The sequence below is a fragment of the Podarcis vaucheri genome (assembly GCF_965113315.1).
Source record: "Podarcis vaucheri genome assembly, chromosome: 7".
Classification (NCBI taxonomy): Eukaryota; Metazoa; Chordata; class Lepidosauria; order Squamata; family Lacertidae; genus Podarcis; species Podarcis vaucheri.
Genome location: NC_138765.1, coordinates 83,861,227 through 83,885,400, shown reverse-complemented (window position 1 = coordinate 83,885,400; position 24,174 = coordinate 83,861,227). Strand labels below are relative to the sequence as shown.

Genomic DNA, 24,174 nt, shown 5'->3' with positions numbered 1-24,174 from the left:
ACTTCCTGACAGTAAGAGCTGTTCGACAGTGGAATTTGCTGCCAAGGAGTGTGGCGGAGTCTCCTTCCTTGGAGGTCTTTAAGCAGAGGCTTGACAACCATATGTCAGGAGTGCTCTGATGGTGTTTCCTGCTTGGCAGGGGGTTGGACTCGATGGCCCTTGTGGTCTCTTCCAACTCTATGATTCTATGATTCTAAGCCAGCTTCCTCTTCTTAACAGTGGCCAAACCAGATGCCCATTATGGGAAACCCACAATCAGGATTTGAGCACAAGAGTAAATGCTCCCCTCCTGTGGCTTCCAGGAACTGGGATTCAGCAGCACTGCTCACCCCAACTGTCGGGTCTAGCAGCCACCGACAGCCCTCTCCTCCGCCATGAATTCACCCAGTCCTCTATTTTAAAGCTGGTATCCACCACTGCCTCCTGTGGCAGTGAGTTCTGCAGTTTAACTATGTGCTGCATGAAGAAGGACTTCCCTTTGTCTGTCCTGAATCTTCCAGCATTCGGCTTTACTGGGTGGCCACAAGCTCTAGAGTGGTGAGAGACGGAGAGAAAAGGCTTTTCTCTTCCAACTTTCTCCGGTCATGGCCTTAAATTTCAATAGGTTTACCCTGAGGAGTGGAACTTGGCTGGATACCATCTGTTAGACCAAAGTCCATTACACTGGCCTGAGAGTTGCAAGGGGCTGCTGGGAAGTGTAGTTCAAAACCACATGGAGGGCACCAGCAGGGGGCAGTGCAGTCTTAGTGTAAGCCAGGAAGGAGACTCACTGGTTCGGAACTGGAACAGCAGCACACAGATGCAGGCCAGGAAGCCAGCTGAGAGGGTCACTGTCAGCACCAGGAGGCGTTTCTCAACATGCGTCCGTTCGGCCCAGCAGCTTTTGCTGGTCCCCGACCCACGGAAGTTCACCTGGGGAGGAAGAAGGCAAGAAGTCAAGCCTCAGGGTGTGGGGTGTGCAGCCTTTGGATTCCCGCCCCCCCTTGCAAGCCAGATGAACAAATCCAACACCTGGCTGAGCTTTGTGGCTGGGCTGGGAATTCGAACCCAGGTCCCCTGGGTCAGGAGGACACCAACTATGAAAAAGTGGGGGTGGGGAGAAGAGGAAGAAAAGGGAGTTTTATGGAAGTTACGTCCAGCCCCACAAAACCACATTCTCTAATTTGGGGGGTTTCCAGTTGGTGGTCTGTGGGTTGTCAGTGGTTTGTAATTTTCAAGCGGCCTGAGGTGTGACTGTGTGTCTGCAGTTGAAGACGGGAGACAACGTGACGCTAAATATTTATACTGATTCCTCATTGTATTTTCAACTGTGTCTCCCACACTGCATTTTATTGCATCACCATCTCAATTCTTCAGTATTCAAATTGCGATTCAATTACTTATAATATATTGGGGGCAGTACGGATGGGGTGGGGTGAGATGCGATTGAAAATAGAATAAAAAAACCGTACAGCATCTAGCATGTAAGAACCTAAGAACCACCTGCTGGATTAGGTGAAAAGAGGCCCATCTAGACCAGAATCCTCACAGTCTCCAACCATGTGCCTATTAGGGGAAACCCCCAAGTAGGAGCCCTCTCCTTAGTCCTGTGGTTTCCAGCACCCGGGATTCAGAAGAATTCCTCCCTCTGACCATGGAGTCCCCGCACAGCCACTAGCAGCCCTGTCCTCCATCAATCCTCTTTTCACCGTCCAAGTTGGTGCCCATCACTGTCTCTTGTGGGAGGGAGTTCCACAGTCCCCCCTTGCCCGAGAAGCAGGATGCTGCAGTTTGGGCTGGTACCCACCCGCCCACCGATGTCCAATCAGCACCAAGCTTTGGAGTGGCTTTTCGCCAGTCTGTTGCTTCCCAGAGGTTGGGTGGTGTGCAGGGTCCACCTCCCAGCAGCCCCCAAGGCTCACGGTCAGGAGCATGATGGGAGTAGTAGTCCAGCAACGTCCTGGAGGGCACCTGAATGGCAAAAGACTTCCTTGGAGTATGGCAGATGAAGATGCTGGACTATATGGAACTTGCTGAACTGACTGAGAGACTCCGAGACCAGAGAGAAGAGACGGTGGAAGAAGATTGGAAGAAGTTTAAGGAATATTTGAAAAAAATATGTTAATATTTAAATCTTAGAATAGCTTTGGAAGGGGATATAGGCTGTAGGGTTAGAAGTAGAAGATAGTGTACAGGGGTACCTCGGGTTACATATGCAGACGCTTCAGGTTACAGACTCCGCTAACCCAGAAATAGTACCTCAGGTTAAGAACTTTGCTTCAGGATGAGAACAGAAATCGTGCAGCGGCGGCGCAGTGGCAGCAGGAGGCCCCATTAGCTAAAGTGGTGCTTCAGGTTAAGAACAGACCTCCTAACCTGAGGTACCACTGTATTTTAAAATAGTATTATTTGTAAGTGATAAAACGTGAAGATTTTTATGGTAAAAGTAAGTGTGATTAAAAAAAAAGGTTAGAAATTATGATATATGTAAACTGCTAGATGAGGTAAAATGAAAATCAGATAGTGGGGATTTGGGGAAGCCCACCTAACAATGTTTAGAAAAAATAAGGATAAGACAAGAATTTGTATTGTTTGTTTTTCTGTTTGTGTTGTTTATTTGTGTTATAAAATGAGGATCTGGATTGTCACAGAATCCTAAGAGTTGGACGGGGTCTCCAAGGGTCATCAAGCCCAACTCCTTTGCAAGGCAGGTGTGACAAGTAAAGCATTCCTAATAGGGAGTGCTTTGACTGCTGCTTTAAAACCCCCAATGAAGGAGAGATTGGGGGAGAAGGAGGGGTCACCAGTTATAACTTCCTGAACCTGCCTTCAATGGAAGACAAAACAAATGGGAAGGCCCTCAGCCATCCAGGCAGGGAGGGACAATGAGAGGAAGCAGACACCAAGGGTTGGGCGGCTGCAGACCCAGAAGCACAAAGCAAGGAGGGGAGAGTTTGGGGTTGCTGGCTGCCTCTCAGAGCTGGGGCTGAGCTGCCAAGCCAGGCGACCCAGCAAAGCAGATGTTGCCCCCCCATCTCTAGCCAATGGGAGGAGGGCCCTTGTAGGAGTTGCTGTCTGGAGTCATCGGATTGGTCAGCAACGCCTTCCTGGAGGAGTCATGTGTCAAGTCAGCCCAAGAGGGCATCCCCCCCCAAAAAGAATGGTAAGCGGGTTGCACCACTTGGCTGTGAGGAGGGATTGTGTGAGTTGCATCTTTCTCTCCCCCCGCCTCTAGATAATAGAGTTGGACGGGACCCCCCAAAGTTCATCTAGCCCAACCCCCTGCAATGCACGGCTCAAAAATCCCTGCCATCCGACCTCTGCTTAAAATCTTCCCAGGGAGGAGGAGGAGAGTCCAGTTATGTCAGTTGGCCTGCAAGAGGTGGGAACGATCCCCTTCACATCTTTGGGGCAGCACAGACCTCCAAAAGGACGGTGAAAGGAAGGGCAGAGGAGAGATCTAGGGACAAGGCTTCTGGATCTAAAAGAGCCGTCTTATTGGGGGTCACTGCCCCTGCTCCCCAATGAGGAATGACCCCGAGGAGCATGTTCAAGTGCTTTCAAGACAATGTGGCTTGGCTCACTCCCTCGAGTCACCTAAAGCCCGCTGTCCTGCAGCAGGCAGAGTTTCTGCAGCACAGCATGCCGTGGCCTGGGTTCACACAGGACAGTGGTGGAGTGGGGCACGCAGTGCTGATCCCAGCTTTTGGGGGAAGGGGTCAGACTGCATGGCCTCTGGGGCGCCCCCATCTTTTAGGATGAGGAGCAAAGCCGAGAAATATCAGCCCCTGGGTTATAGCACGAGACTCCACACTTGCACATCTTCATGTACTCGTGAAATGGGGGTATAACAACTGCAGCAAAGGAACCCCAATATCACCACCAAGATCAAAACCTCCAAGAATTGTTGCCAGGATGAAGGTAGGCAGACAAGCAGTATGAACCACGGCCACCGCAAAGCTTTTCAGATTAGAGAAAAGAAGAGTAAGAGATGTCCTAAATGATGTGTATATAATTATGCCTGGCATGGGGAAACTGGGGGGTGGGTAGAGTTTTTCTCGCTCTCTCGTAACACTTGAACTCGTCAACATCCAACAATGCTGGGAGATTTAGGGCAGATAAAAGAGAATGACCTCTCAATGCAGTGCAGAGTTAAACTGCGGAACTCCCTCCCACTAGTGGCAGACCAACTTGTATAGCTTTAAAAGAGGATTGGACAAATGCATGGAAAAGAGGGCTCTCAGTGGCTACAAGGCTCTCGGTTGGACTACTGCAATGCGCTCTATGTGGGGCTACCTTTGAAGGTGACTCGGAAACTACAACTAATCCAGAATGCGGCAGCGGCTGGGAGCACCTGGGACTGGGAGCGCCTGCCGAGACCACATAACACCAGTCTTGAAAGACCTACACTGGCTCCCAGTACGTTTCCGAGCACAATTCAAAGTGTTGGTGCTGATCTTTAAAGCCCTAAATGGCCTGTGTCCAGTATACCTGAAGGAGCGTCTCCACCCCCATCGTTCTACCCGGACACTAAGGTCCAGCACCAAGAGCCTTCTGGCAGTTCCCTCACTGACAGAAGCCAAGTTACAGGGAACTAGGCACAGGGCCTTCTCGGTAGTGGCGCCCGCCCTGTGGAACGCCCTCCCACTAGATGTCAAAGAGAAAAATAACTACCAAACTTTTAGAAGACATCTGAAGGCAGCCCTGTTTAGGGAAGCTTTTAATGTTTAATAGGTTATTGTATTTTAGTGTTCTGTTGGAAGCTGCCTAGAGTGGCTGGGAAAACCCAGCCAGATGGGCGGGGTATAAATAATAAGTTATTATTATATTATTATTATTATAGCCATGGCAGGCATGCTCTGCATCTGCTATCAGAGGAAGCGATGCTTCTGAATCCTAGTCGCTGGAGACTCCAGGAGGGGAGAGTTGCTCAGACATTTGGTTGGCCATTGGGAGAAGAGGACGCTGGGCCCGGTTGCTCCCCTTTGGGGCTGATCCAGCTGAGGGCTCTTCTCAGGGACACCCAGGAGCCCCTGACGGCAAGGAGCTCATCCCCCCCAAATCTCACGTCAACAGAGCAGTAAGTCTGGAGAACATCTGGTCTGCCTTAGTTGCAGTCAGTTGGCTCTGGGCCAAGGAGGCACGCCAGCCCCATGGCAGGTTCGTGCAGAGAGGGGTGCACCCAGCCAACAGGCACTGGGAGCGGAGCTTCTTCAGCTCAGCGAGGCGGGTGCAAGATCACTCCCTATTTGACAGCGAAGGTGCCCACCTGTCAGGCAGGGCGTGTTCTGCAGGCAGCCCTTTTCCCAGCTGAAGAGAGGGAAGCGTCGAGGGCTGTGGCATCCCCGTGCATTGCTGGGACGTGCACTGCTGTTATCCTTTGCTGCAGAACTCACAATAGAGACGAATATGGCAAGAGAACGTTCTGCTGTTTTTTTGGATTTTGAAAGATCTTTAATGAGAACAGTGACAGGGGCCAGGCAGTTTCGCCTTCGAAGCGTCCAGGAAGACATGCCAAATGAGCGAAAGGCCTCAGCGCCTCCAGGCAACCCGGCGTGACGGGAAGGGGAGGACCAAGCTTCCACAGTGGATCAGCCTCGTTCCTAAATCTCCCGTTTCTATCAGGAATGAGAGCATGCTTAAAACCCTGCAAAAAACAACAACTGCTTGCTACCTGCCACTGGCTGGGGCTGCTGTGACATCACAGAAGCTCTGGCAACATTCTAGCTGCCAATAATGGTGCCCGGGAATAGAGAATTATTTCTCCCTCTTTCATAACGCTAGAATTCACAGACGTCCAATTAAGTTGAATGTTGGAAGATTGTTGTTATTGTTGTTTAGTCATGTCCGACTCTTCGTGACCCCATGGACCAGAGCACGCCAGGCACTCCTGTCTTCCACTGCCTCCCAGAGTTTGGTCAAACTCATGCTGGTAGCTTCGAAAACACTGTCCAACCATCTCATCCTCTGTCGTCCCCTTCTCCTTGTGCCCTCCATCTTTCCCAATACCAGGGTCTTTTCCAGGGAGTCTTCTCTTCTCATGAGGTGGCCAAAGTATTGGAGCCTCAGCTTCAGGATCTGTCCTTCCAGTGAGGACTCAGGGCTGATTTCCTTCAGAATGGAGAGGTTTGATTTTCTTGCAGTCCATAGGACTCTCAAGAGTCTCCTCCAGCACCATAATTCAAAAGCATCCATTCTTTGGCGACCAGCCTTCTTTATGGTCCAGCTCTCACTTCCATACATCACTACTGGGAAAACCATGGCTTTAACTAGACGGACCTTGTTGGAAAAATAAGGACTGATAAAAGGAAGCCCTCCTTCATAGAGCGCAGTTAAACTGTGGGACTCCCTCGCACAGAGGAGGCAGCAATGGCCGTCAACCTAGATGGCTTTGAAAGAGGGTTGGACAAATTCATGGAGGTTGAGGCTACTGATACTAATGGAACGTGTCCAGAGGAGGGCATCCAAAATGGTCAAAGGCCTGGAAACGATGCCTTATGAGGAATGGCTAAGGGAGCTGAGCATGTTTAGCCTGGGAAAGAGGAGGTTAAGGGGTGATATGATAGCCATGTTCAAATATATAAAAGGATGTCACATAGAGGAGGGAGAAAGGTTGTTTTCTGCTGCTCCAGAGAAGCGGACACGGAGCAATGGATCCAAACTACAAGAAAGAAGATTCCACCTAAGCATTAGGAAGAACTTCCTGACAGTAAGAGCTGTTTGACAGTGGAATTTGCTGCCAATGAGTGTGGTGGCGTCTCCTTCTTTGGAGGTCTTTAAGCAGAGGCTTGACAACCATATGTCAGGAGTGCTCTGATGGTGTTTCCTGCTTGGCAGGGGGTTGGACTCGATGGCCCTTATGGTCTATTCCAACTCTATGATTCTATGATAGCTGCTGGCCTCTGCCGGCACTGCCAGAGGCATCTGAATCCCAGTTGCTAGTGACTCAGGTCCTGATTGTGGGTTTCCCATTGGGGCACTGCAAGAACAGAAGGCTGCATGGCAGAGGATTGGACTAGAGGACCTTTGGGGGTCCCTTCCAACTCTACAATGCTGTGACTAGAAGACTCTTATGTTCAGGTGGCTCCTTGTGCCTCTGTGTCAGCAGAGCTGTGAGGATTTCTGCTTGCCGATACATGGATCTTGGCTGGCTCTTCCAGAAGCCCAGCCCGCCTTTATCCTTCTGGTTTTTGGACTCATGCCTCGCTCCTTCACTTTTAATCCATGCTTCTTCTCGTCACTTTTGAGTTTCTCCTTCCTTCTGTGTTTAGTGCTGCTATTTTTCCAGGTCATTTTTAAAAAATTGTTTAATGACTGTTGTGATTTTAAGTGCCCCTGGATTGCGTCATTTGCAAGATACCGAGACAAGGGTTATAAATATAGTAATAAAAAAAGAGGGTTTTGAAACCATCCCAGCGGCAGAAGTAGCACAGAGGTCAGCCTTAGTCATGCAAACACACCTGAGCAGGTTTCTGGCCCTACCACTCCCCATCTGGCTTCCAAAAGCTGGGGAGGGTTTGGGGTAGTTGCTGTTGTTCTTGAAGATTTGCTTGATGGAGAACAAAGAGGGGAGTTGAGTATTTGCTTCTTTCTTCCCCAAGGGATAAAGATTTGGTTTCAAAGAGGGGGCTGGGACAGGCCAAACAAACAATCTCTCAGCCCAGAACAAGTTTTTCAGGCGAAGGGGAGGGGAGAGCAAGAAATTGGGGGCCCGGAGGGAGAGGAAAAACAAAAGGAATATACAGTGATGGTGGGCAGATCAGGAGGAAGACTCAGGAAGGACCAGCCCTCTTTGGCAAAGTCCCTGCTTGGGATGTAGAAGGCCCCAGATTCAATCCCCACTGGCAGCATCTCCTGGTAGCGCTGGGAAAAGCCGCCTGCTGCCAGTCAGTGTTGGCCACACTGAACTCCAGTGGGTCTGATTCAGTCTAAATCATCTTCCTGCATTGCAAATCATCTCCATCTGATTCTCCTCCCTTCCCTCTCCAGCGGTCTCTGTCACTGGCGATGCCTTGAGCAAGATACTAAAAGATCAGTTTCGTTTGCCCTACGTTATCTCAGCCCATGAAATTCTCTTCTGTTCTTTCGGCTGCATGGATAAAATTCAATAAAAAGTACTTTCAAAATAAGAAAAAACCCAGCGCACATCCCTACCCTATGATCCCCAACTCATTTCTACTTCCTGCCTGGCAAAAATCCATGCAGGCTCACGGTCCAACAATTCAAGGTGTCCCAGGAATGCTTGCATAGGAAGGAACTGTGACTTGTGCCAGAGACAGTGGCAGACTTATCCAAAGGACACACGGCAGCCTTCTCTGCCCTCCAGGAACTGGGGTGGGCAGGAAATCTTTGGGGAAAGGCTTGATGGCTGAGTAACTCCCTTGAATGCAGAAAGCCCCAGGATCCGGATCTGGGCAACCCTGGCCTGGAACTCTTGAGAGCCGCTGCCAGCCAGTGCAAGCAACACTGAGCTAGATGCACCAGTGGCCTAACTCTGCATAAAAGCAGTTTCCCATATGGGGAAGGGCCAAAGCACCTGCTCTGCATGCAGAAGGTCTCGGGTTCAGTGTCCCGGTACGCGAGACTTCGATCTGAAATCCTGGAGAGCTGCTGTTGCCAGTCAGCGCAGACAACACTGAGCTAGATGGGCCACTCAGTGTAAGGCAGCTTCCAGTGTTCCGGGGATTTCAGAGTGGTTTAGACAGAACCCAGGACCAAACTGAGATTAGAAACATAAAACCTGCCCCCTTAGGTTGAAATCTTGAGAATTAAGGATGTCCCAATGGTGGGGAGACACAGAGAGGCTGTGCCCTTGGGACTTGCTGCTCCAAAGTTGTATAGGTGCTCAGAAGCAGAAGCACAACCTTCCATCATGAGCCGCCACCGGGGAGAAGCAAACCCCTTCTGAGGGGTGGGGGGTGATTTTGTCTCCCCACCCCCACCTCAGGTCCTCCTGGACCTTCCTTGCCCTATCCAAGGCCCCTCACCTCATTTAATAGGGAAAGGCCCGTTGTCTTAAGTCTTCGTCCCCCGCCTCCCTCCTTCAGAAGCAGCTGTGAATAATTATTCACAGACGCTACAACCAGGCTGCATCTCCTCCAGGTCAGGAAGACATTCATCACCAAACACCTGCTTAATGGGATTGCTTTGGGGAATAGAGAGGGACTGGCTCAGTGCACACCCCAACGTGGGAGCCTGTCCCCAAAGGTGGTCACTGGCGCGGGGTTCAGTGGCCAACAGGCAACTCATTCGCCATCAGCAGCTGTGCAAGAGGTTGAGGTTGGAGGCCCACCTGGCAGGGATTTTTTAGATGCAATTCCTGCATTGCAGGGGGTTGGATTGGATGACCTTTGGGGATCCCTTCCAATTCCATGATTCTGTTTGGAGGCACGGCTCCCTGTGTTATATACAGAGCCAGCTAGTGCTGCAAGGGCCATCTGTGTTTTAATTTCGAATTGAGAACCTGCCTCTAGTCCAGTGTTTCCCAAACTTGGGTCTCCAGCTGTTTTTGGACTACAGTTCCCATCATTCCTGACCACTGGTCCTGCTAGCAAGGGATGATGGGAGTTGTAGTTCAAAAACAGCTGGAGACCCAAGTTTGGGAAACAGCTGCTCTAGAAGACCAGACAGTGTCACAATAAAGGTTGCAGAGCCACAGTATATCCTGCAAACAGAGAGTTCTGGATTTATCGCACTGGGCTCAGGGCAGGGGTGCTGATGGACTCCAACTGCCACCAGTCACAGCAGTCAGCATGGCCAGAAGTCAGGAATGATGGGAGCACCACATTGGCTATCCTTGATTTGGGGTGCACCTATAAAGCTCTGATTAGGGTCCGTAATTTGAGTCTCACAGAATCTCTCATAAAAGGCGGCAGAGACGCTGCAAAATCAACAGGTTGCCTGTCGCTCTTTCCTGAGACGAAGCTGATTGGAGGAAGCAGCTGCCTTTTGCTACAGCCCAAGTAGCTAGTCCTCATGCGGTCAGCGCCAGATTGGAGTATGAACTGGACCGGATGGCGCCGGAATAGAAGGGAAGAACCAAATGTGTGTGTTTGAGGACAGAAAACCCACCAGGGTCCTGTTAGGTTAAGTCAGGAACCCCTTTCCTGTCCTCCTCTTGAAAAGAGACGTTTGCACACCCACCCACTCAGGACTAAGTTCTTGCCTCTAAGAGCAGAGGTCCCCCTGCCCCCCTGCCCCCAAAAAGCCTCCAAGGAGGGCAGAGGGGTGTCCCAGAGGGAGATCAGACACACTGCATTCGGCTTGGAAGGGAGCCCACTCCCCAGTGCAGACCATGCTCCCTTTTGCGGGGCAGCGGAGAGATCCCACCTGCCCTCAAGAGCAGGGAGAAAGCTCCTGGCCCCAGGCAGGCAACCAACAGGTGAAGCCACTGAGGAGTCTCCAGCATGCAAGTGCACCTTGTGCCCCATTTCCACATACAACCAAGCAGATCTTACCTGGATCCCGTTGGGGTAGACCTCTCCTTCCATGGAGTCCACCAGCTCCTCCTCGTCCAGGGTGGCTCTCTTGTAGGTTGACATCTGCAAGGCCAAATGCAAAACAGAATCCCTGAGTGACTCCATGCCACCTGCAAGAGCGGGCCCACAGGGGACACTGAAGTGGTCAGCTCAACTCCGAGGTGGGGGGGAGGCTCTGTCCTGTGCGGCGTGCGGCCATGCTGAATGCACGAAGGCCACCTGTCCAAGACCTGTCCGATTATCCTGCAGGATTGGACCCGTGTCAGGGCTGCCGCCGCCAAATCCCCTGCAGCTTCCTCCTTCTCCTCCCATGGGAAGCCAGGGAGGGGGGGCACCCAGGCAGCAGAGACGACTGCTGCACCAGGATGCGAGCCTCTCGCGCCGCCTGGAAATCTAACGTTACTGAGCAATTATAACACAAGGAAGCGCAGAAGGCTGCCAGGCAGACCGCCCACTGCACCCCCCCCTCCACCCAGAGGGGGGGGGGCAGCAAGCTTATGCAACCCTCTCCTTAGCCTGAAGTAAACCCTCCTTTTCAAACTACCGAAGGTCTTTCCCCCTGCCACCCCCCCCCCAGGCCACCACTGATCGGGACGTTTCCAAACAGAAGGACTGGCACAGGCGGCGGAAAACAGGAAGCCAAGCCACATTCCTCAGCAGGGACGTCCCGTCTTGCTCACGGCCAGCGGCAGCGGCCGGACTCTGCGCCACTCGTCACCTGCCCGCCTCCCTCAGCACCTCTCCAGCACCTGCAATTCAGAAGCATTTCTGCTTCCACAGATTTGTGGATCCTTCTCCACAAATTTTCCCATCTTCTTTTAAAGCCACCCAATCCTGAGCCTTAGGGCCACGACCAATGCCATTCCTACCAAAGAGTAGACCCTTACGGAGCCTTTGGCTGAGCGAGATTGTCTACACTGACCGGCAGCAGCTTTTTGGGGGGGGGTATATTTCAGGCAGTGGAGCCCGTCTCAACCCTCTTCCACTAAAACTTAAAAGAGAGAATCCAGTCCTCATGATTCTGAATAAAGGAATGATCTATATAGGGATATAAGAAACTGATTTGCACAGAGGCAGGAAAACTGCTCCGTAAAGTTCAGTATTGCCTACACTGACTGGCAGCAGCTCTCTGGATTTCTCTCTACCTGGGATTCTTGAGCTGTGATTCCTCCATTGCAGGGGGTTGGACTAGATGACCCTTATGATCCCTTTCAACTCTACAGTTTTGTTTCCCCCCCCCCCCCTATCATTTCTCTGTTCCTTGGGAAAGTCTTCTTACTTCTCCAGAGTTAAACTGTGGAACTCCCTCCCACCGGAGGAAGTGACCGGCCACCTACTTGGATGGCTTTAACAGAGGATTAGGCAAATTGCTATGCTCTGCCTCCACGGAGGCAGCGATGTTTCTGAATCCCAGTTGCTGGAAAGCGTAGGGGAAGAGGGGGCTGCTCTTGTGTTCGAATCCTGCTTGGTTTCCCACGGGCCCCTGTGAGAATAGGATGCTGGACTCTCCGGACCATTGGCCAGATATAAGGAGACACTTCTCATGTTCTTAAACCTCTCTGTAAAACACAGCGAGTGGGACTCTGCACCCCCTCGCCGCCTTTCTCGGGCCAGTCTCTCTCGGCTCGCATCCAAGAGGGCTTATCTGCCTCTTTCCTGTTTCCTGCTCCGATACTCCTTGCGGCGCCTGGGGCTGGCATGGGCTGCCACTCTCTGGGGGGCCTGCTGCTCCAGAGGTGCCAAGGAAACAGATCCCAGGGACCCTGCATTCCCCCGCCCTGTTCCCACAGATCTCCGTTTTCCTCCTGAGCTACAGAAGCCACAAACACAACTCCCAGACAGGGTTATTGTGGGTTATCTGAAAGGCCATCTCCCCTCTGTGCCTGCCGAGGTGTGTCCGTTTAAAGGGATTTTAAAGGGGGATTATGGGCAGGCAGGGCGAGGGGTCATAGAACCATGGAAGGGTCCCCTCCAGGTCATCTAGTCCAACCCCCTGCAATGCGGGAATCTCAGCTGAAGCAGCCATGACAGGTGGCCATCCAACCTCTGCTTAAAAACCTCCAAGGAAGGAAGAGTCCACCACCTATTTCAGCTAAGAGGAGTCCCCCACCAGTCTTGTCCCCATCTGACTATCCCCCCCCCCCTGACACCTCTCCCAGATGACAAAGGGCTATTGGTCAAAGGAAATTGGCAGCCAGCTTCGGCAGAGACAGTACCAACATTAGGCACCCGGAAGCACAAGACTGACAGCTTCCTTTCTCCTGCATGAGTGTGCTCATGCACACGTACACAAATCCAAGAAAATAATAATAATAATAATAATAATAATAATAATAATAATAATAATAATAATTTATACCCCGCCCTCCCCAGCCATGGGGACGTGGGTGGCGCTGTGGGTAAAACCTCAGCGCCTAGGACTTGCCAATCGCATGGTCGGCGGTTCGAATCCCCGCGGCATGGTGCGCTCCCGTCGTTCGGTCCCAGCGCCTGCCAACCTAGCAGTTCAAAAGCACCCCCGGGTGCAAGTAGATAAATAGGGACCGCTTACCAGCGGGAAGGTAAACGGCGTTCCGTGTGCTGCGCTGGCTCGCCAGATGCAGCTTGTCACGCTGGCCACGTGACCCGGAAGTGTCTGCGGACAGTGCTGGCTCCCGGCCTATAGAGTGAGATGAGCACACAACCCTAGAGTCTGTCAAGACTGGCCCGTACGGACAGGGGTACCTTTACCTTTTACTCCCCAGCCAAGACCGGGCTCAGGGCGGCTAACACGCAATATAAAAACAAATTGATTGAACTAGAACTTAAAAACAAGATTAAAATACAACATTAAAACATTAAAATACAACCTCGTTTCAATGGAAACTCAAATCAAAAACTTTTTGGGGGATGAAAACGTCAAGTCTTCACCACGGCTGACTTTCCAGACTGGTCCTACATGGGCCAGAAAAAAGCCAGGGAAGTCCCCAAATAGGAGTTCCATCACAGGAGGAGAAAGGGGAAAAAGAAGAGGGGAAGGGAATCAAATTGAAATAAAAATAGCCTGCAGCTGGATCAGGCCAAGGACTGAACTAGTCCGGCATCCTGTTCTCACAGTGGCCGGCCGGATGCCCCAATGGGGAAACCCTCAGGTGGAATTTGAACGCAAGAGCCAGCTCCCCTCCTGCCGTTTCCTGCAAGAGCCACTGAGAAGCCCAACCACTGTAGGTAGCAGCCATAGGGAGCCTTCTCCCCTCTCCATGAATGTGCCTCGTCCTCTTTTTCAAGCCACCCAGGCTGGCGGCCACCCCAGCCTCTGCGGGAGCGCGTTCCGCGGTGCATGCACAGAGTTTTGCAGTGCACGCACAGGCTCCCGCGTCTCCTCCGTCCCCACCCAACTGGGGGTGTTGTCTTTGGCAACCCTCCCTCCTGCTGATGAACTTAGGGGACTCTGCTGGATTCCTCGCGCGGCGCCGGAGGCATAAGATATCCCAAACAAAGCCACTCTCCAACTGGGAGGCCTGGAAGCCTGCCGGCTGCTGACTCAGCCCTCTGGCGGCAGCAGAGTTCAGAGCATGGGTCTCATTTCTGGGCTGGGAGAGGGAAGCTACCTGGACCAAGGGCTGGGGGTGTGTGTGAAAGCAGGGTCCATCAGTGTAGATGGGACTGCGCCATGGCCCACCTGAGCGGTCAAGCACCAGGGATGCTCTGGTGGGGAAGGCAAACCTTGAAGGACCCAGGGCTGGAATAATAATAATAATAATAATAATAATAATAATAATAATAATAATTTATTATTTATACCCCACCCATCTGGCTGGGTTTCTGGGCGGCTTCCAACAAAATATTAAAATACAGTAATGCATCAGCCCTCGATAAAAGCTTCCTTAAACAGGGCTGCCTTCAGATGTCTGGTAGTTGTTGTTCTCTTTGACATCTGGTGGGAGGGCCTTCCACAGGGCGGGTGCCACTGCCGAGAAGGACCTCTGCCTGGTTCCCTGTAACTTGGCTTCTCGCAGCAAGGGAACCACCAGAAGGCCCTTGGCGCTGGATCTCAGTGTCCGGGTAGAACGATGGGGGTGGAGACGCTCCTTCAGGTATACTGGACCGAGGCCATTTAGAGCTTTAAAGGTCAGCACCAATACTTTGAATTGTGCTCGGAAATGTACTGGGAGCCAATGTAGGTCTTTCAAGACCAGTGTTATGTGGTCTCGGCGGCCGCTCCCAGTCACCAGTCTAGCTGCCACATTCCGGATTAGTTGTAGTTTCTGGGTCACCTTCAAAGGTAGCCCCCCACAGAGTGCATTGCAGTAGTCCAAGTGAGAGATAACCAGAGCATACACCACTCTGGTGAGCCAGTCCACGGGCAGATAGGATCTCAGCCTGCGTACCAGATGGAGCTGATAAACAGCTGCCCTGGACACAGAACTGACCTGCGCCTCCATGGAACACCTGCTTGGCATGCAGAAGGATCCAAATTCAATCCCCAATGACTACTGTAGCTTGTTACGGGTGTGGATCGATCTAGTTTAGTACTGTCTACACTGACAGGCAGAGGCTCTCCAGGACCCTCAGGCAAGGAGTCTTCTCCCAGCCCTACCTGGTAATGTAGTTGTGGGGGGTTGAACTGGGGACCTTCTGCATGCAAAACAGGGGGCACTGCCCCTGAGCTATGGCCCTTCCTTTAAAAAGGAAGATTCTAGTCCTCATGGCTTGCAATAAAGTTCCGAGTTGAACAGAAAGCTTCCTAAGCCTGACCCAGACCTCAGTATGAATGAAGCTTAATGTTGGGGGTGAAACTTTGGAACTCACTCCCACATGAGGCAGTAAAGGCCACCAGTTTGGATGTCTTTCAAAGAGGATTAGACAGATTATTCGGGGGGGTGAGTGAGAAGGGGGTGACCAATGGCTACTGGAGTAAATGGCTCTCATCTGTCTCCACAGCCAGAGGCAGCAATGCTTTTGAATACCAGCTGCTGGAAACTGCAGGAGTTGCTCTTGTGTTCGAATCCTGCTTGCAGGCTTGCCTTTGGGGCATCTGGTTGCTCCGTGAGGACAGGATCCTGGACCAGATGGGCCACAGGACTGATCCGGCAGCCTTTCTAGGTAGCATTCTCTCTGTGCTAACTGGCAGCGGTTCTCCAGGGTTTCAGCAAACCCGGGACCTAAGCTATGGTCCTTCGCCAAAGTCGCCAAAGGGTTTGTTTCCCTCTTCCTGTCGGCCAACAAGACCGTGAGCCACATCTCTAGGAATGCTGACACCACCACACTGCCTGCCCGGAAAAGGTCCAGCTTCCACACCAGCCTTGCAGGGCAGGATCCGCACTTCTGGTCAACGTCAAAACACGGGATGCCTCTGAGGCTGATCAAAATGCCAAGGCAGAACACAGCCATCCAGATCTCCACCCCCACCACCCATCCCAGAGTTGATGGCAGTGCATCCTGCCCCCAGCTGCCTGCCAACATGCAACAAGCCCCCCATGGAGAGAAAGAACATAGGACCATGGGATTGGAAGGAACCCTGAGGGTGATCCAACCCCTTGCAGTGCAGGAATCTCAACTAGAGTATCCATGACTGATGACCATCTAACCTCCGCTTAAAAACCTCCAATGAAGAAGAGACCACAACTTCCCGAGGGAGACCGTTTCACTGCCCCAACAGCTCGGTCAGAAAGTTCATCCTTTGGCATCTCCTTTCTTGTAACTTGAAGCCACTGGTTTCAGCTCTAACCTCCGGAGCAGGAGAAAACAAGCTTGCTCCATCTTCCACGTGACAGCCCTTAAGACATGTGAAGATGGCTATCATATCTCCTCTCAGCCTCCTCTTTACCAGGCTAAACAGACCCAGATCCTTCAAGCAGGGTCAGTTTCCAGACCCCTGATCATCTTCATTGCCCTCCTCTGCACACGTTCCAAGTGATCAACATCCTGCTTAAATGGTGGCAACCAGAACCGGACACAGTATTCCAGGTGTGGTCTGACCAAGGCAGAATCGAGAAGTACCCTTACGTATGCCTTCATTTTGTCCTGGCTCTTCATTCATGACAGCCTCCAAGACTTCTGCAAAGGAGGAGCATGGGCAGGTAGGGAAGATGTACAGGAGCATGCATAAGCCCACCCCACTCCTTTCTGGGGCTGAAAATGTCACGTGTGTCAGCAATCTCGCGTGTCTTGCATGCACACAAAATGGGAGTTGCCTGTCCTCATCAAACATTACTCAGCCAAAATGCCACGAAGAAAGGAGAACGTGCTCAGAATGGCTGCAGAACTGGGGCACATTTCATGATTAAAAGGTAAAGGTACCCTTGACCGTTAGGTCCAGTCGCGGACGACTCTGGGGTTGCGGCGCTCATCTCGCTTTACTGGCCAAGGGAGCTGGCGTTTGTCCTCAGACAGCTTCCGGGTCATGTGGCCAGCATGACTAAGCCGCTTCTGGCTAACCAGAGCAGTGCACGGAAATGCTATTTACCTTCCCGCTGGAGAGGTACCTATTTATCTACTTGCACTTTGACATGCTTTTGAACTGCTAGGTGGGCAGGAGCTGGGACCGAGCAACGGGAGCTCACCCCGTCGTGGAGATTCAAACCGCTTACCTTCTGATTGGCAAGCCCTAGGCCCTGTGGTTTAACCCACAGGGCCACCCACGTCCCTTACATTTTATGATTACTATTTCCCTATTTCCCACTTAATAAGCAAATAAAACCTTCCTTTTTTGCAGTGGCTCCCCCGATTCTGCTGATCACTGTGTGATCACTGAACCGCATGGCCCTACTTCCCGACGCAGAGGCTCACCCTGGCTTCAAAGCCATGCTCGCTGACCCAGAAGGCTCTGGCCCCGGGCATCATTTGGATGACTCGGAGATGGGGGCATTCTGCACCTCTTCAGAGGCACTCTTGTTCTTGGCTTTACAGAAGTTCATAAAACTAGTGCATGACATGAAGAGAGCAGGCAGAGAAAGTTTTTTCTCCTGCCCTCATAACGCTAGAATTAGTGGACATGCAATGAAGCTGATTTTGGGAAGAGTCAGCATGGCTAAAAAAAGCCCTTTGTCATGCACCACATAGTTAAAACTGTGGAACTTATTAAAGTGTGCTTATGAAAACGTGCTGACTTGCCAAAGCACCATATGAGAATCCTAGTTTGTTAAGGGTGCTGGTAATTGCAGCTCTGCAAACGGCAAGCTACAGTTCCCTCTTCCGGGGGAGGGAGAGAAAATGTGTTTGAAATGTATGAAGCACAGAGGCATCCTTCCAACATGGTACCCTCCACTTCCTTTCTGCAAAGCACCCCCCCTTTTCTTAAAGTCCAGGTAGGGAGAGCTTTTCTATTAATCTTTTTCAAAACCTTTCAGCCACGCTGAAGCCGGTTCCTTCACAGTTAAGAACATAAGAAGGACCTGCTTGGATCAGGCCAAATGGGGCCCATCTAATCCAACCTCCAGTTCTCACAATGGCTAACCAGATGCCCTGGATGGGGGAAGCCCAAACAAGCAGCAGTTTCCCGTCCTACCCAGAGAGCTTTAAAAAAGATGCTACGTGCTTCTCCATGGGGTGAAACCCACAGAGACTCCAGTTTGCTATTCGATCCTTCCTGCGGAGGAAATGCTTTGCTCCAGATTGCAGCACAATTTTTATTTTATTTTATTTGAAGGAGGAAATCACCGCTCCCTGTCTCAAATTATTTTCCCCTTTCCTACTTCTCTGCCACTCCCAGAGCAATCGAAAACATCTTCCTTGCGTGCGTGCATGCGCGCGTGCACACACACACACACACACACACACAGCATGACAATAAGACGAGCACATTTCGGATATTGGATCTGAAAATGCCAATTACAGAACGAGTCAACACAGCCTCCCGTCCAGGGAATCTGACAGTGTCACGCGGAAGAACAGGCCTAAGTGGAAGCAGATGTTGAGCTTCCAAACCTCAACACAAGCCAGAAGCACACACATTCTCCAGCATCTGGACCTGGAAACACTGTGGTGTTGTTTTTTGCAAAATAAAAAATAGGAGGTGCCAGTAGCAACATCTGAGGATTCTGGGACTCCACCACAACTGGTTAGAGTGTGGAACTGATAATGCCAAGGTGGCAGGTTCGATCCCCATATGGGGCAGCTGCATACAGTGGTACCTCAGGTTAAGAACTTAATTCGTTCCGGAGGTCCGTTCATAACCTGAAACTGTTCTTAACCTGAAGCACCACTTTAGCTAATGGGGCCTCTCACTGCCACTGCGCCGCCACCACCACACAATTTCTGTTCTCATCCTGAAGCAAAGTTCTTAACCCGAGGTACTATTTCTGGAGTCTGTAACCTGAAGTGTCTGTAACCTGAAGCGTCTGTCACCCGAGGTACCACTGTATTCTTAAAATGCAAGGGACTGGACGATCCGCAGGGGCTCATCCAACTCTACAACTTGCAATCTTGGCTTTGCTCTCAGGTGGGTGGCCACAATTTCCTTCTTGGCCCAAAGGAGGGATAAAGGGGCTTGCAGATGGACGCCCAGAAGAGCAGAAGACAAGCCCTGAAGGTGGATGAGGCCCGGCATCCTGTACTCACAGGCCGTCCAGGTATTTGGGAGGCATTTACTGCCTCCCAACGGTGAGAGGAAGGAGAAGGTAGAGAGAGAAACTGAAGAACAAACATCAGGAAGAACGTTTGAGGGAAAGAGCTATTTGGCAGTGGATGGGATTCCCTTGGAAGGTGGTGGCATCTCCTTTGTTGAATGACTATATCTCTTGGATTAAATGACCCTTGGCGTCCCAACTCTACATCTCTTACAGGGACGCGGGTGGCGCTGTGGTCTAAACCACTGAGCCTCTTGGGCTTCCCAATCGGAAGGCCAGCGGTTTGAATCCACACAATAGGGTGAGCACCTGTCGCTCTGTCTCAGCTTCTGCCAACCTAGCAGTTTGAAAGCACACCAGTGCAAGTAGATAAATAGGTACCGCTGTAGAGGGAATGTAAATGGCATTTCTATGCACTCTGGTTTCTGTCAGTGTTCAGTTGCGCCACAAGTGGTTTAGTCATGCTGGCTACATGACCCAGAAAGCTGCCTATAGACAAACGCTGGCTCCCTTGACCTGAAAGCAAGACGAGCCCTGCAACCCCATAGTCGCCTTTGACTGGTCTTAACTGTCCAGGGTTCCTTAAACCTTTTCCTTACCTTACGGCTCTCTCTCTCTCTCTCTCTCTCTCTCTCTCTCTCTCTCACACACACACACACACACAGGATCAGGCCAGGGTGGCCGCACGTGCAGCAACAGCATCAGCCCCTTGCAGTTATACTGCTCCTGAACAATGAGGTTCTATTTAACGCATGTGGTGGCCTTAAAAAGCTAAGTGTTGCAAGTCAGCTAAGTTGTATTCGGAGCAAACGCACTAAAATTAATAGGCCTGACTGAGTTAGTTGTGGCCATTCATTTCAACAGGTCTACCCATAAAGAAGGCTAATCGCCGAATAATTGATGCTTTTGAATTATGGTGCTGGAGGAAACTCTTGAGAGTCCCATGGACTGCAAGAAGATCAAACCTCTCCATTCTCAGGGAAATCAGCCCTGAGTGCTCACTGGAAGGAAGAAGAAGAAGAAGAGTTTGGATTTGATATCCCGCCTTTCACTCCCTTTAAGGAGTCTCCTTTCCCTTCCTCCCCCACAACAAACACTCTGTGAGGTGAGTGGGGCTGAGAGACTTCAAGGAAGTGTGACTGGCCCAAGGTCACCCAGCAGCCCAAGGTCACTTCAGGACAGATCGTGAAGCTGAGGCTCCAAGACTTTGGCCACCTCATGAGAAGAGAAGACTCCCTGGAAAAGACCCTGATGTTGGGAAAGAAGGAAGGCACAAGAAGAAGGGGACGACAGAGGAGGAGATGGCTGGACAGTGTTCTCGAAGCTACCAGCATGAATTTGACCAAACTGCGGGAGGCAGTGGAAGACAGGAGTGCCTGGCTCTGGTCCACGGGGTCACGAAGAGTCGGACACGACTAAACTACTGGATGCAACCTTGATAAAAGAAAGAAAAAAACCAGAGACAAAACAACAACTCCCCTCCCTAAGTTCCCAGCCCCAATCCCTAGCAGGACTCACCTCTCCAACCACCTCTCCTCAATCCAGGGGCCCAGATACTCTGTCCAGGAAAAATAAATAAAAAATCAAACCATCCACTTTGGGCACGAGTGAAACCTTGGTGCAAGGGAAGGGCATTTTGCGCCAGCTCCTTGCACACCAAGAGGTGATCGCTTCTTGCCTGGAAGAGCCTGGGGTTGCATCCTGACATTCGGAGGGGTAAGAGGAGCTGTGTGTGTGTGTGTGTGTGTGTGTGTGTGTGTGTGTGCATCTTTAAAGCCCATCCGCTTGAGTTACATGAGCCAAAAGCAGGAACTGCTGTCTTGGGGAAGCCTTACAGGGAGCAGAAATCGCCTGTGAAGGGCGAACCACTGGAGCCCAACTGCACAGCCCTCACAAAACACACAGAGAGAGTACAGTACTCCAAACATGGCCTACACTGGAGTAGGCAACCCAAGGCCCGTGGGCCACAAGCGGCCCACAGGGGTCATTTAACTGTCCCACGAGCCGCCACTGAACTGAGCCTCCTGCTCGGTGAGTCCCCATGCGCTGCATTAAACCCGCGCAGCACGGCGCAGGGACTCGCTTCCACGGCGCTGCAAATTGCGCCTGCGCAGACACCAGAAATCACGTGCGCGTGCAATCCGGCCCATGGAGGGATGGATCTCCGTTGGGAGTGAACCAGCCCAGGCGAGGTAAACCTTGCCGACCCCTGGCCTACACCATAGATCTGTCTAATGGCATTATAATGCTGACACTTTTATTTTCAATTTGTTTCCTAATGGCCTCTAGCATGGAATTTGTTTCTTCACGGCTGCTGCACACCCCATGAGCTTATACAGGAAATCTGCGGCTTTTTGTGTCGCATCAAGGGACAAATGTCTTTCACATCAAGCTCTTTCCCTGCAGCCTCGGGTCAGGCAGAAAGGGAGAGTTATTTTGCACGGCAGTGGAACAAATGCAGTCACATGCGTGGAAGCTGGCAGAGGAGAGAGACCAGCCCCAGATGTCTGAAACCGTGCAGTTGACACAGTTGACAAGAGGAACTTCCACTTCCACTTTCCCAGAAAAGGAAGATAGAAGGCGAAGTTGAAGAATCTGCACTGCTTCTTTGGAAAGGAGGGTTTCACAGAGGGCTCTGGCGCTTGGGGTTTTCTCCACAAAGTCCCCAGAATTAGGGGAAGCCTTTTCACACCTAACGGGGGAATCCCCCTCCCCTGCAAATCCACCACTCAAGGGACAAACACCAGAAAGATCTTCTAGAAGGTGGTAAGATCTCCTCTATTGCAGGTTTTCAAACAGAGGTTGGATGGCCATCTGTCATGGATTCTTCAGCTGCGATTCCTGCATTGCAGGGAAGGTGGACTAGATGAGCCTTGGGGATCCCTTCCAATTCTACGATCCAAAGGATAAACCCAGCTTCATCTTCTGCGCACCAGCAGCCAAACAGATACAGCAGGCCGTGCCCTTTCAACGTTTTCTGTTTTGTTTTGAGCCAGTTCCAGTATCTCCAAAAGACCCCTGGAGACTAGTACAGTAGTACTCTCTGTTTTTTTTCAAAGCCCCTGTTTTGGGGAAGGTGCAAAGTTCTGTGTGCAATTCAAACAATTTTTGGCGCCACAGTCCTGACAATGGAAAGCGAGGGCAAGCTCAGTCTTGCTGCATTCCATCCTTCCCAAGCTGCAACTTCCATCAGCCCCAGGCAGCACAACAGGAGCAGCTACAGCCCCAAACATTGGTAAGGCATCAGACTGCAGGAGGCTCTATTGTATTCAAGTAGGCTTCCCTGTGGCTTTTGCCGATTTTCCCTACCACACCCCCCATTTAGCTCAAGAGTCAGCATGCTTAGCATGTTGGACTAGGACCTGGGGGCCAAGGGATCACATCCCCACTTGGTCACATGAAGCTCAAGGGGTGATGACCTGGGGGGCTAGTCGCTGCCTCTCAGCCTAACCTACGTCCCAGAGTTGTTGTGAGGATTAAACGAGGAGTGGGGAGAACTGTGTTTTGTCGAAATCTCCTTTCTGGTCATTTCTTGAATCCAATGTCCTCTTGCGGCCCTCATGGAGAAGCCTTGAAGATCCCCCAAATCTACTTCCAAAGTATTGCTGGGGAAGGGTAAAGTCTGGGGGGTGAGGGGGGTGCAGTGCAAATGTGTTTGGAGGTGAAATCAAGGAGAGAGAAGGGGGTCACCAGCGTTAGAAATTAGCCAGGCGCCAGGCGCATTTTGCAACTAGCGCAGGTCCAACTGCGACCAGGTGGAGATTTCTGGCTGCCCAAGTTGGTGACTGACATCTCCATCTGGCTGACCCCTCCAGCTTTCCTAAGCAGGTAAGAGCTTATTCACTGCGTTTATATCCCATCTTTTTCTCCGATGAGTACATGGTTCTCCCCCCACTTCCTCAGTTAAACCCTACAACGACCCTGTGAGGTAGGTTAAGAGGCTGTGACTGGCCCAAGGTCACCCAGTGATCTTCATGACTGAATGGGGATTTGAACCCTGATCTCCTAGGTCCTAGTTCGTCACTCTAACCACTGCACCACACAAGCTTCCTAGAGTACTTCTGCTATGGGGCAGGTAGGTAAATAAATACAAGGAAAGCAAAATGTCCACTTAGAGTAGGATCTGAAATATTCTCCTTAAATTTGTTTTATTCTGGTTTGATTTGATATTTTAAAGTGCTTTGAAGGTTGCTTTTTTAATATAAAGCAGTACAGAAATAAAATGAAATGAATAACAATAAATGTCACTGCAGAGGGAAAAATGACGTCCAGACATTCTGTTGCGGTGACCTTAACCAAGGTTTAAGGTGCCATTTGGTGATTAGCTTATATATCTGAGTTTCTAACACTGAACATTCATTGGCATTTCCTCACCACTTGTTCCCTTCTTATATTTGGAGGTCTCCGAGGTGTTCCTACAAGCCCCCCAACAGTTGTATTAACAGCACAAAGACAGTGAGTTCAGCTTTGCCTCCCCTGGCTGGCAGAATCTCCCCAGGGTTCCCGCCGGGGATCGAACCTGTAATTTTATCCATGCCGAGCACCTGAGCTCCAGGTCAACTCGCAAACAGAAGAGCCTCATGGTGTACACTGCAGTTGCAATGCATGGGTGACAACTATCAAGAGGGCGGCACCAAGGTGACAAAGTCCACCTTGCTTGTTTCGGAACAAAGAAGAAATAAAAAACGACCTATGTATCACCGTTTCTGAGACTCAAGCCAACCAGCAGGAAGCAACAGACTGGCTATTAATATACAGGTTGTGGATAGGAAAAGTGAGGTGGAGGCTGCCTGGACAGGAGTTAAGTAGGCGTTAAAATGTTCTTTTATCCAGAAGCATTAACAGGCAGGCTGGGCCTGGTTATGATCACTCAAAGGGCTCAGGCGCTCAACCTGGGAGGAGGTTGCCACAGGCAGGGCCAAGCCCCAGAGTCTCTGGGGCAGCCCTCCTCCAGCTACAAATAAACCCCAATGCAAACATGACTGCTCAACCCAAACAATCCAAGGAGTTTTTTGGGGGGGCACCCCGCCTTTTTAGAAATTTGGCAGAGGGAGAACAAGCTTGCACAAGCGTATCTGTCTCTGACAACTTCCTTTGCGCAGGGGAGGAAAAAAACAGTTCTAAACACACATTCTCCTATTTTATTTTTTTAAAAAACCACACAAATG

The 24,174-nt window shown here is 51.1% G+C and overlaps 1 protein-coding gene across 6 annotated transcripts in view; it reads right to left on the bottom strand.

The window, feature by feature from the left end:
* The window catches only part of ECE1 (endothelin converting enzyme 1), a 79,898-nt gene that overhangs the window by 30,032 nt on the left and 25,692 nt on the right, over window positions 1-24,174 (bottom strand). For 5 of the 6 annotated variants that reach the window (XM_082229999.1, XM_082229996.1, XM_082229998.1 and 2 more), the window contains exons 2-3: window positions 10,437-10,520; window positions 771-912 (exon numbers count right to left, since the gene is read on the bottom strand). In XM_082229999.1, coding sequence (XP_082086125.1) covers window positions 771-912; window positions 10,437-10,520 — 226 coding nt within the window. Of the gene's footprint in view, window positions 1-770; window positions 913-10,436; window positions 10,935-24,174 lie in introns of those variants that run through there. The other variant, XM_082229995.1, reaches the window with a different exon arrangement.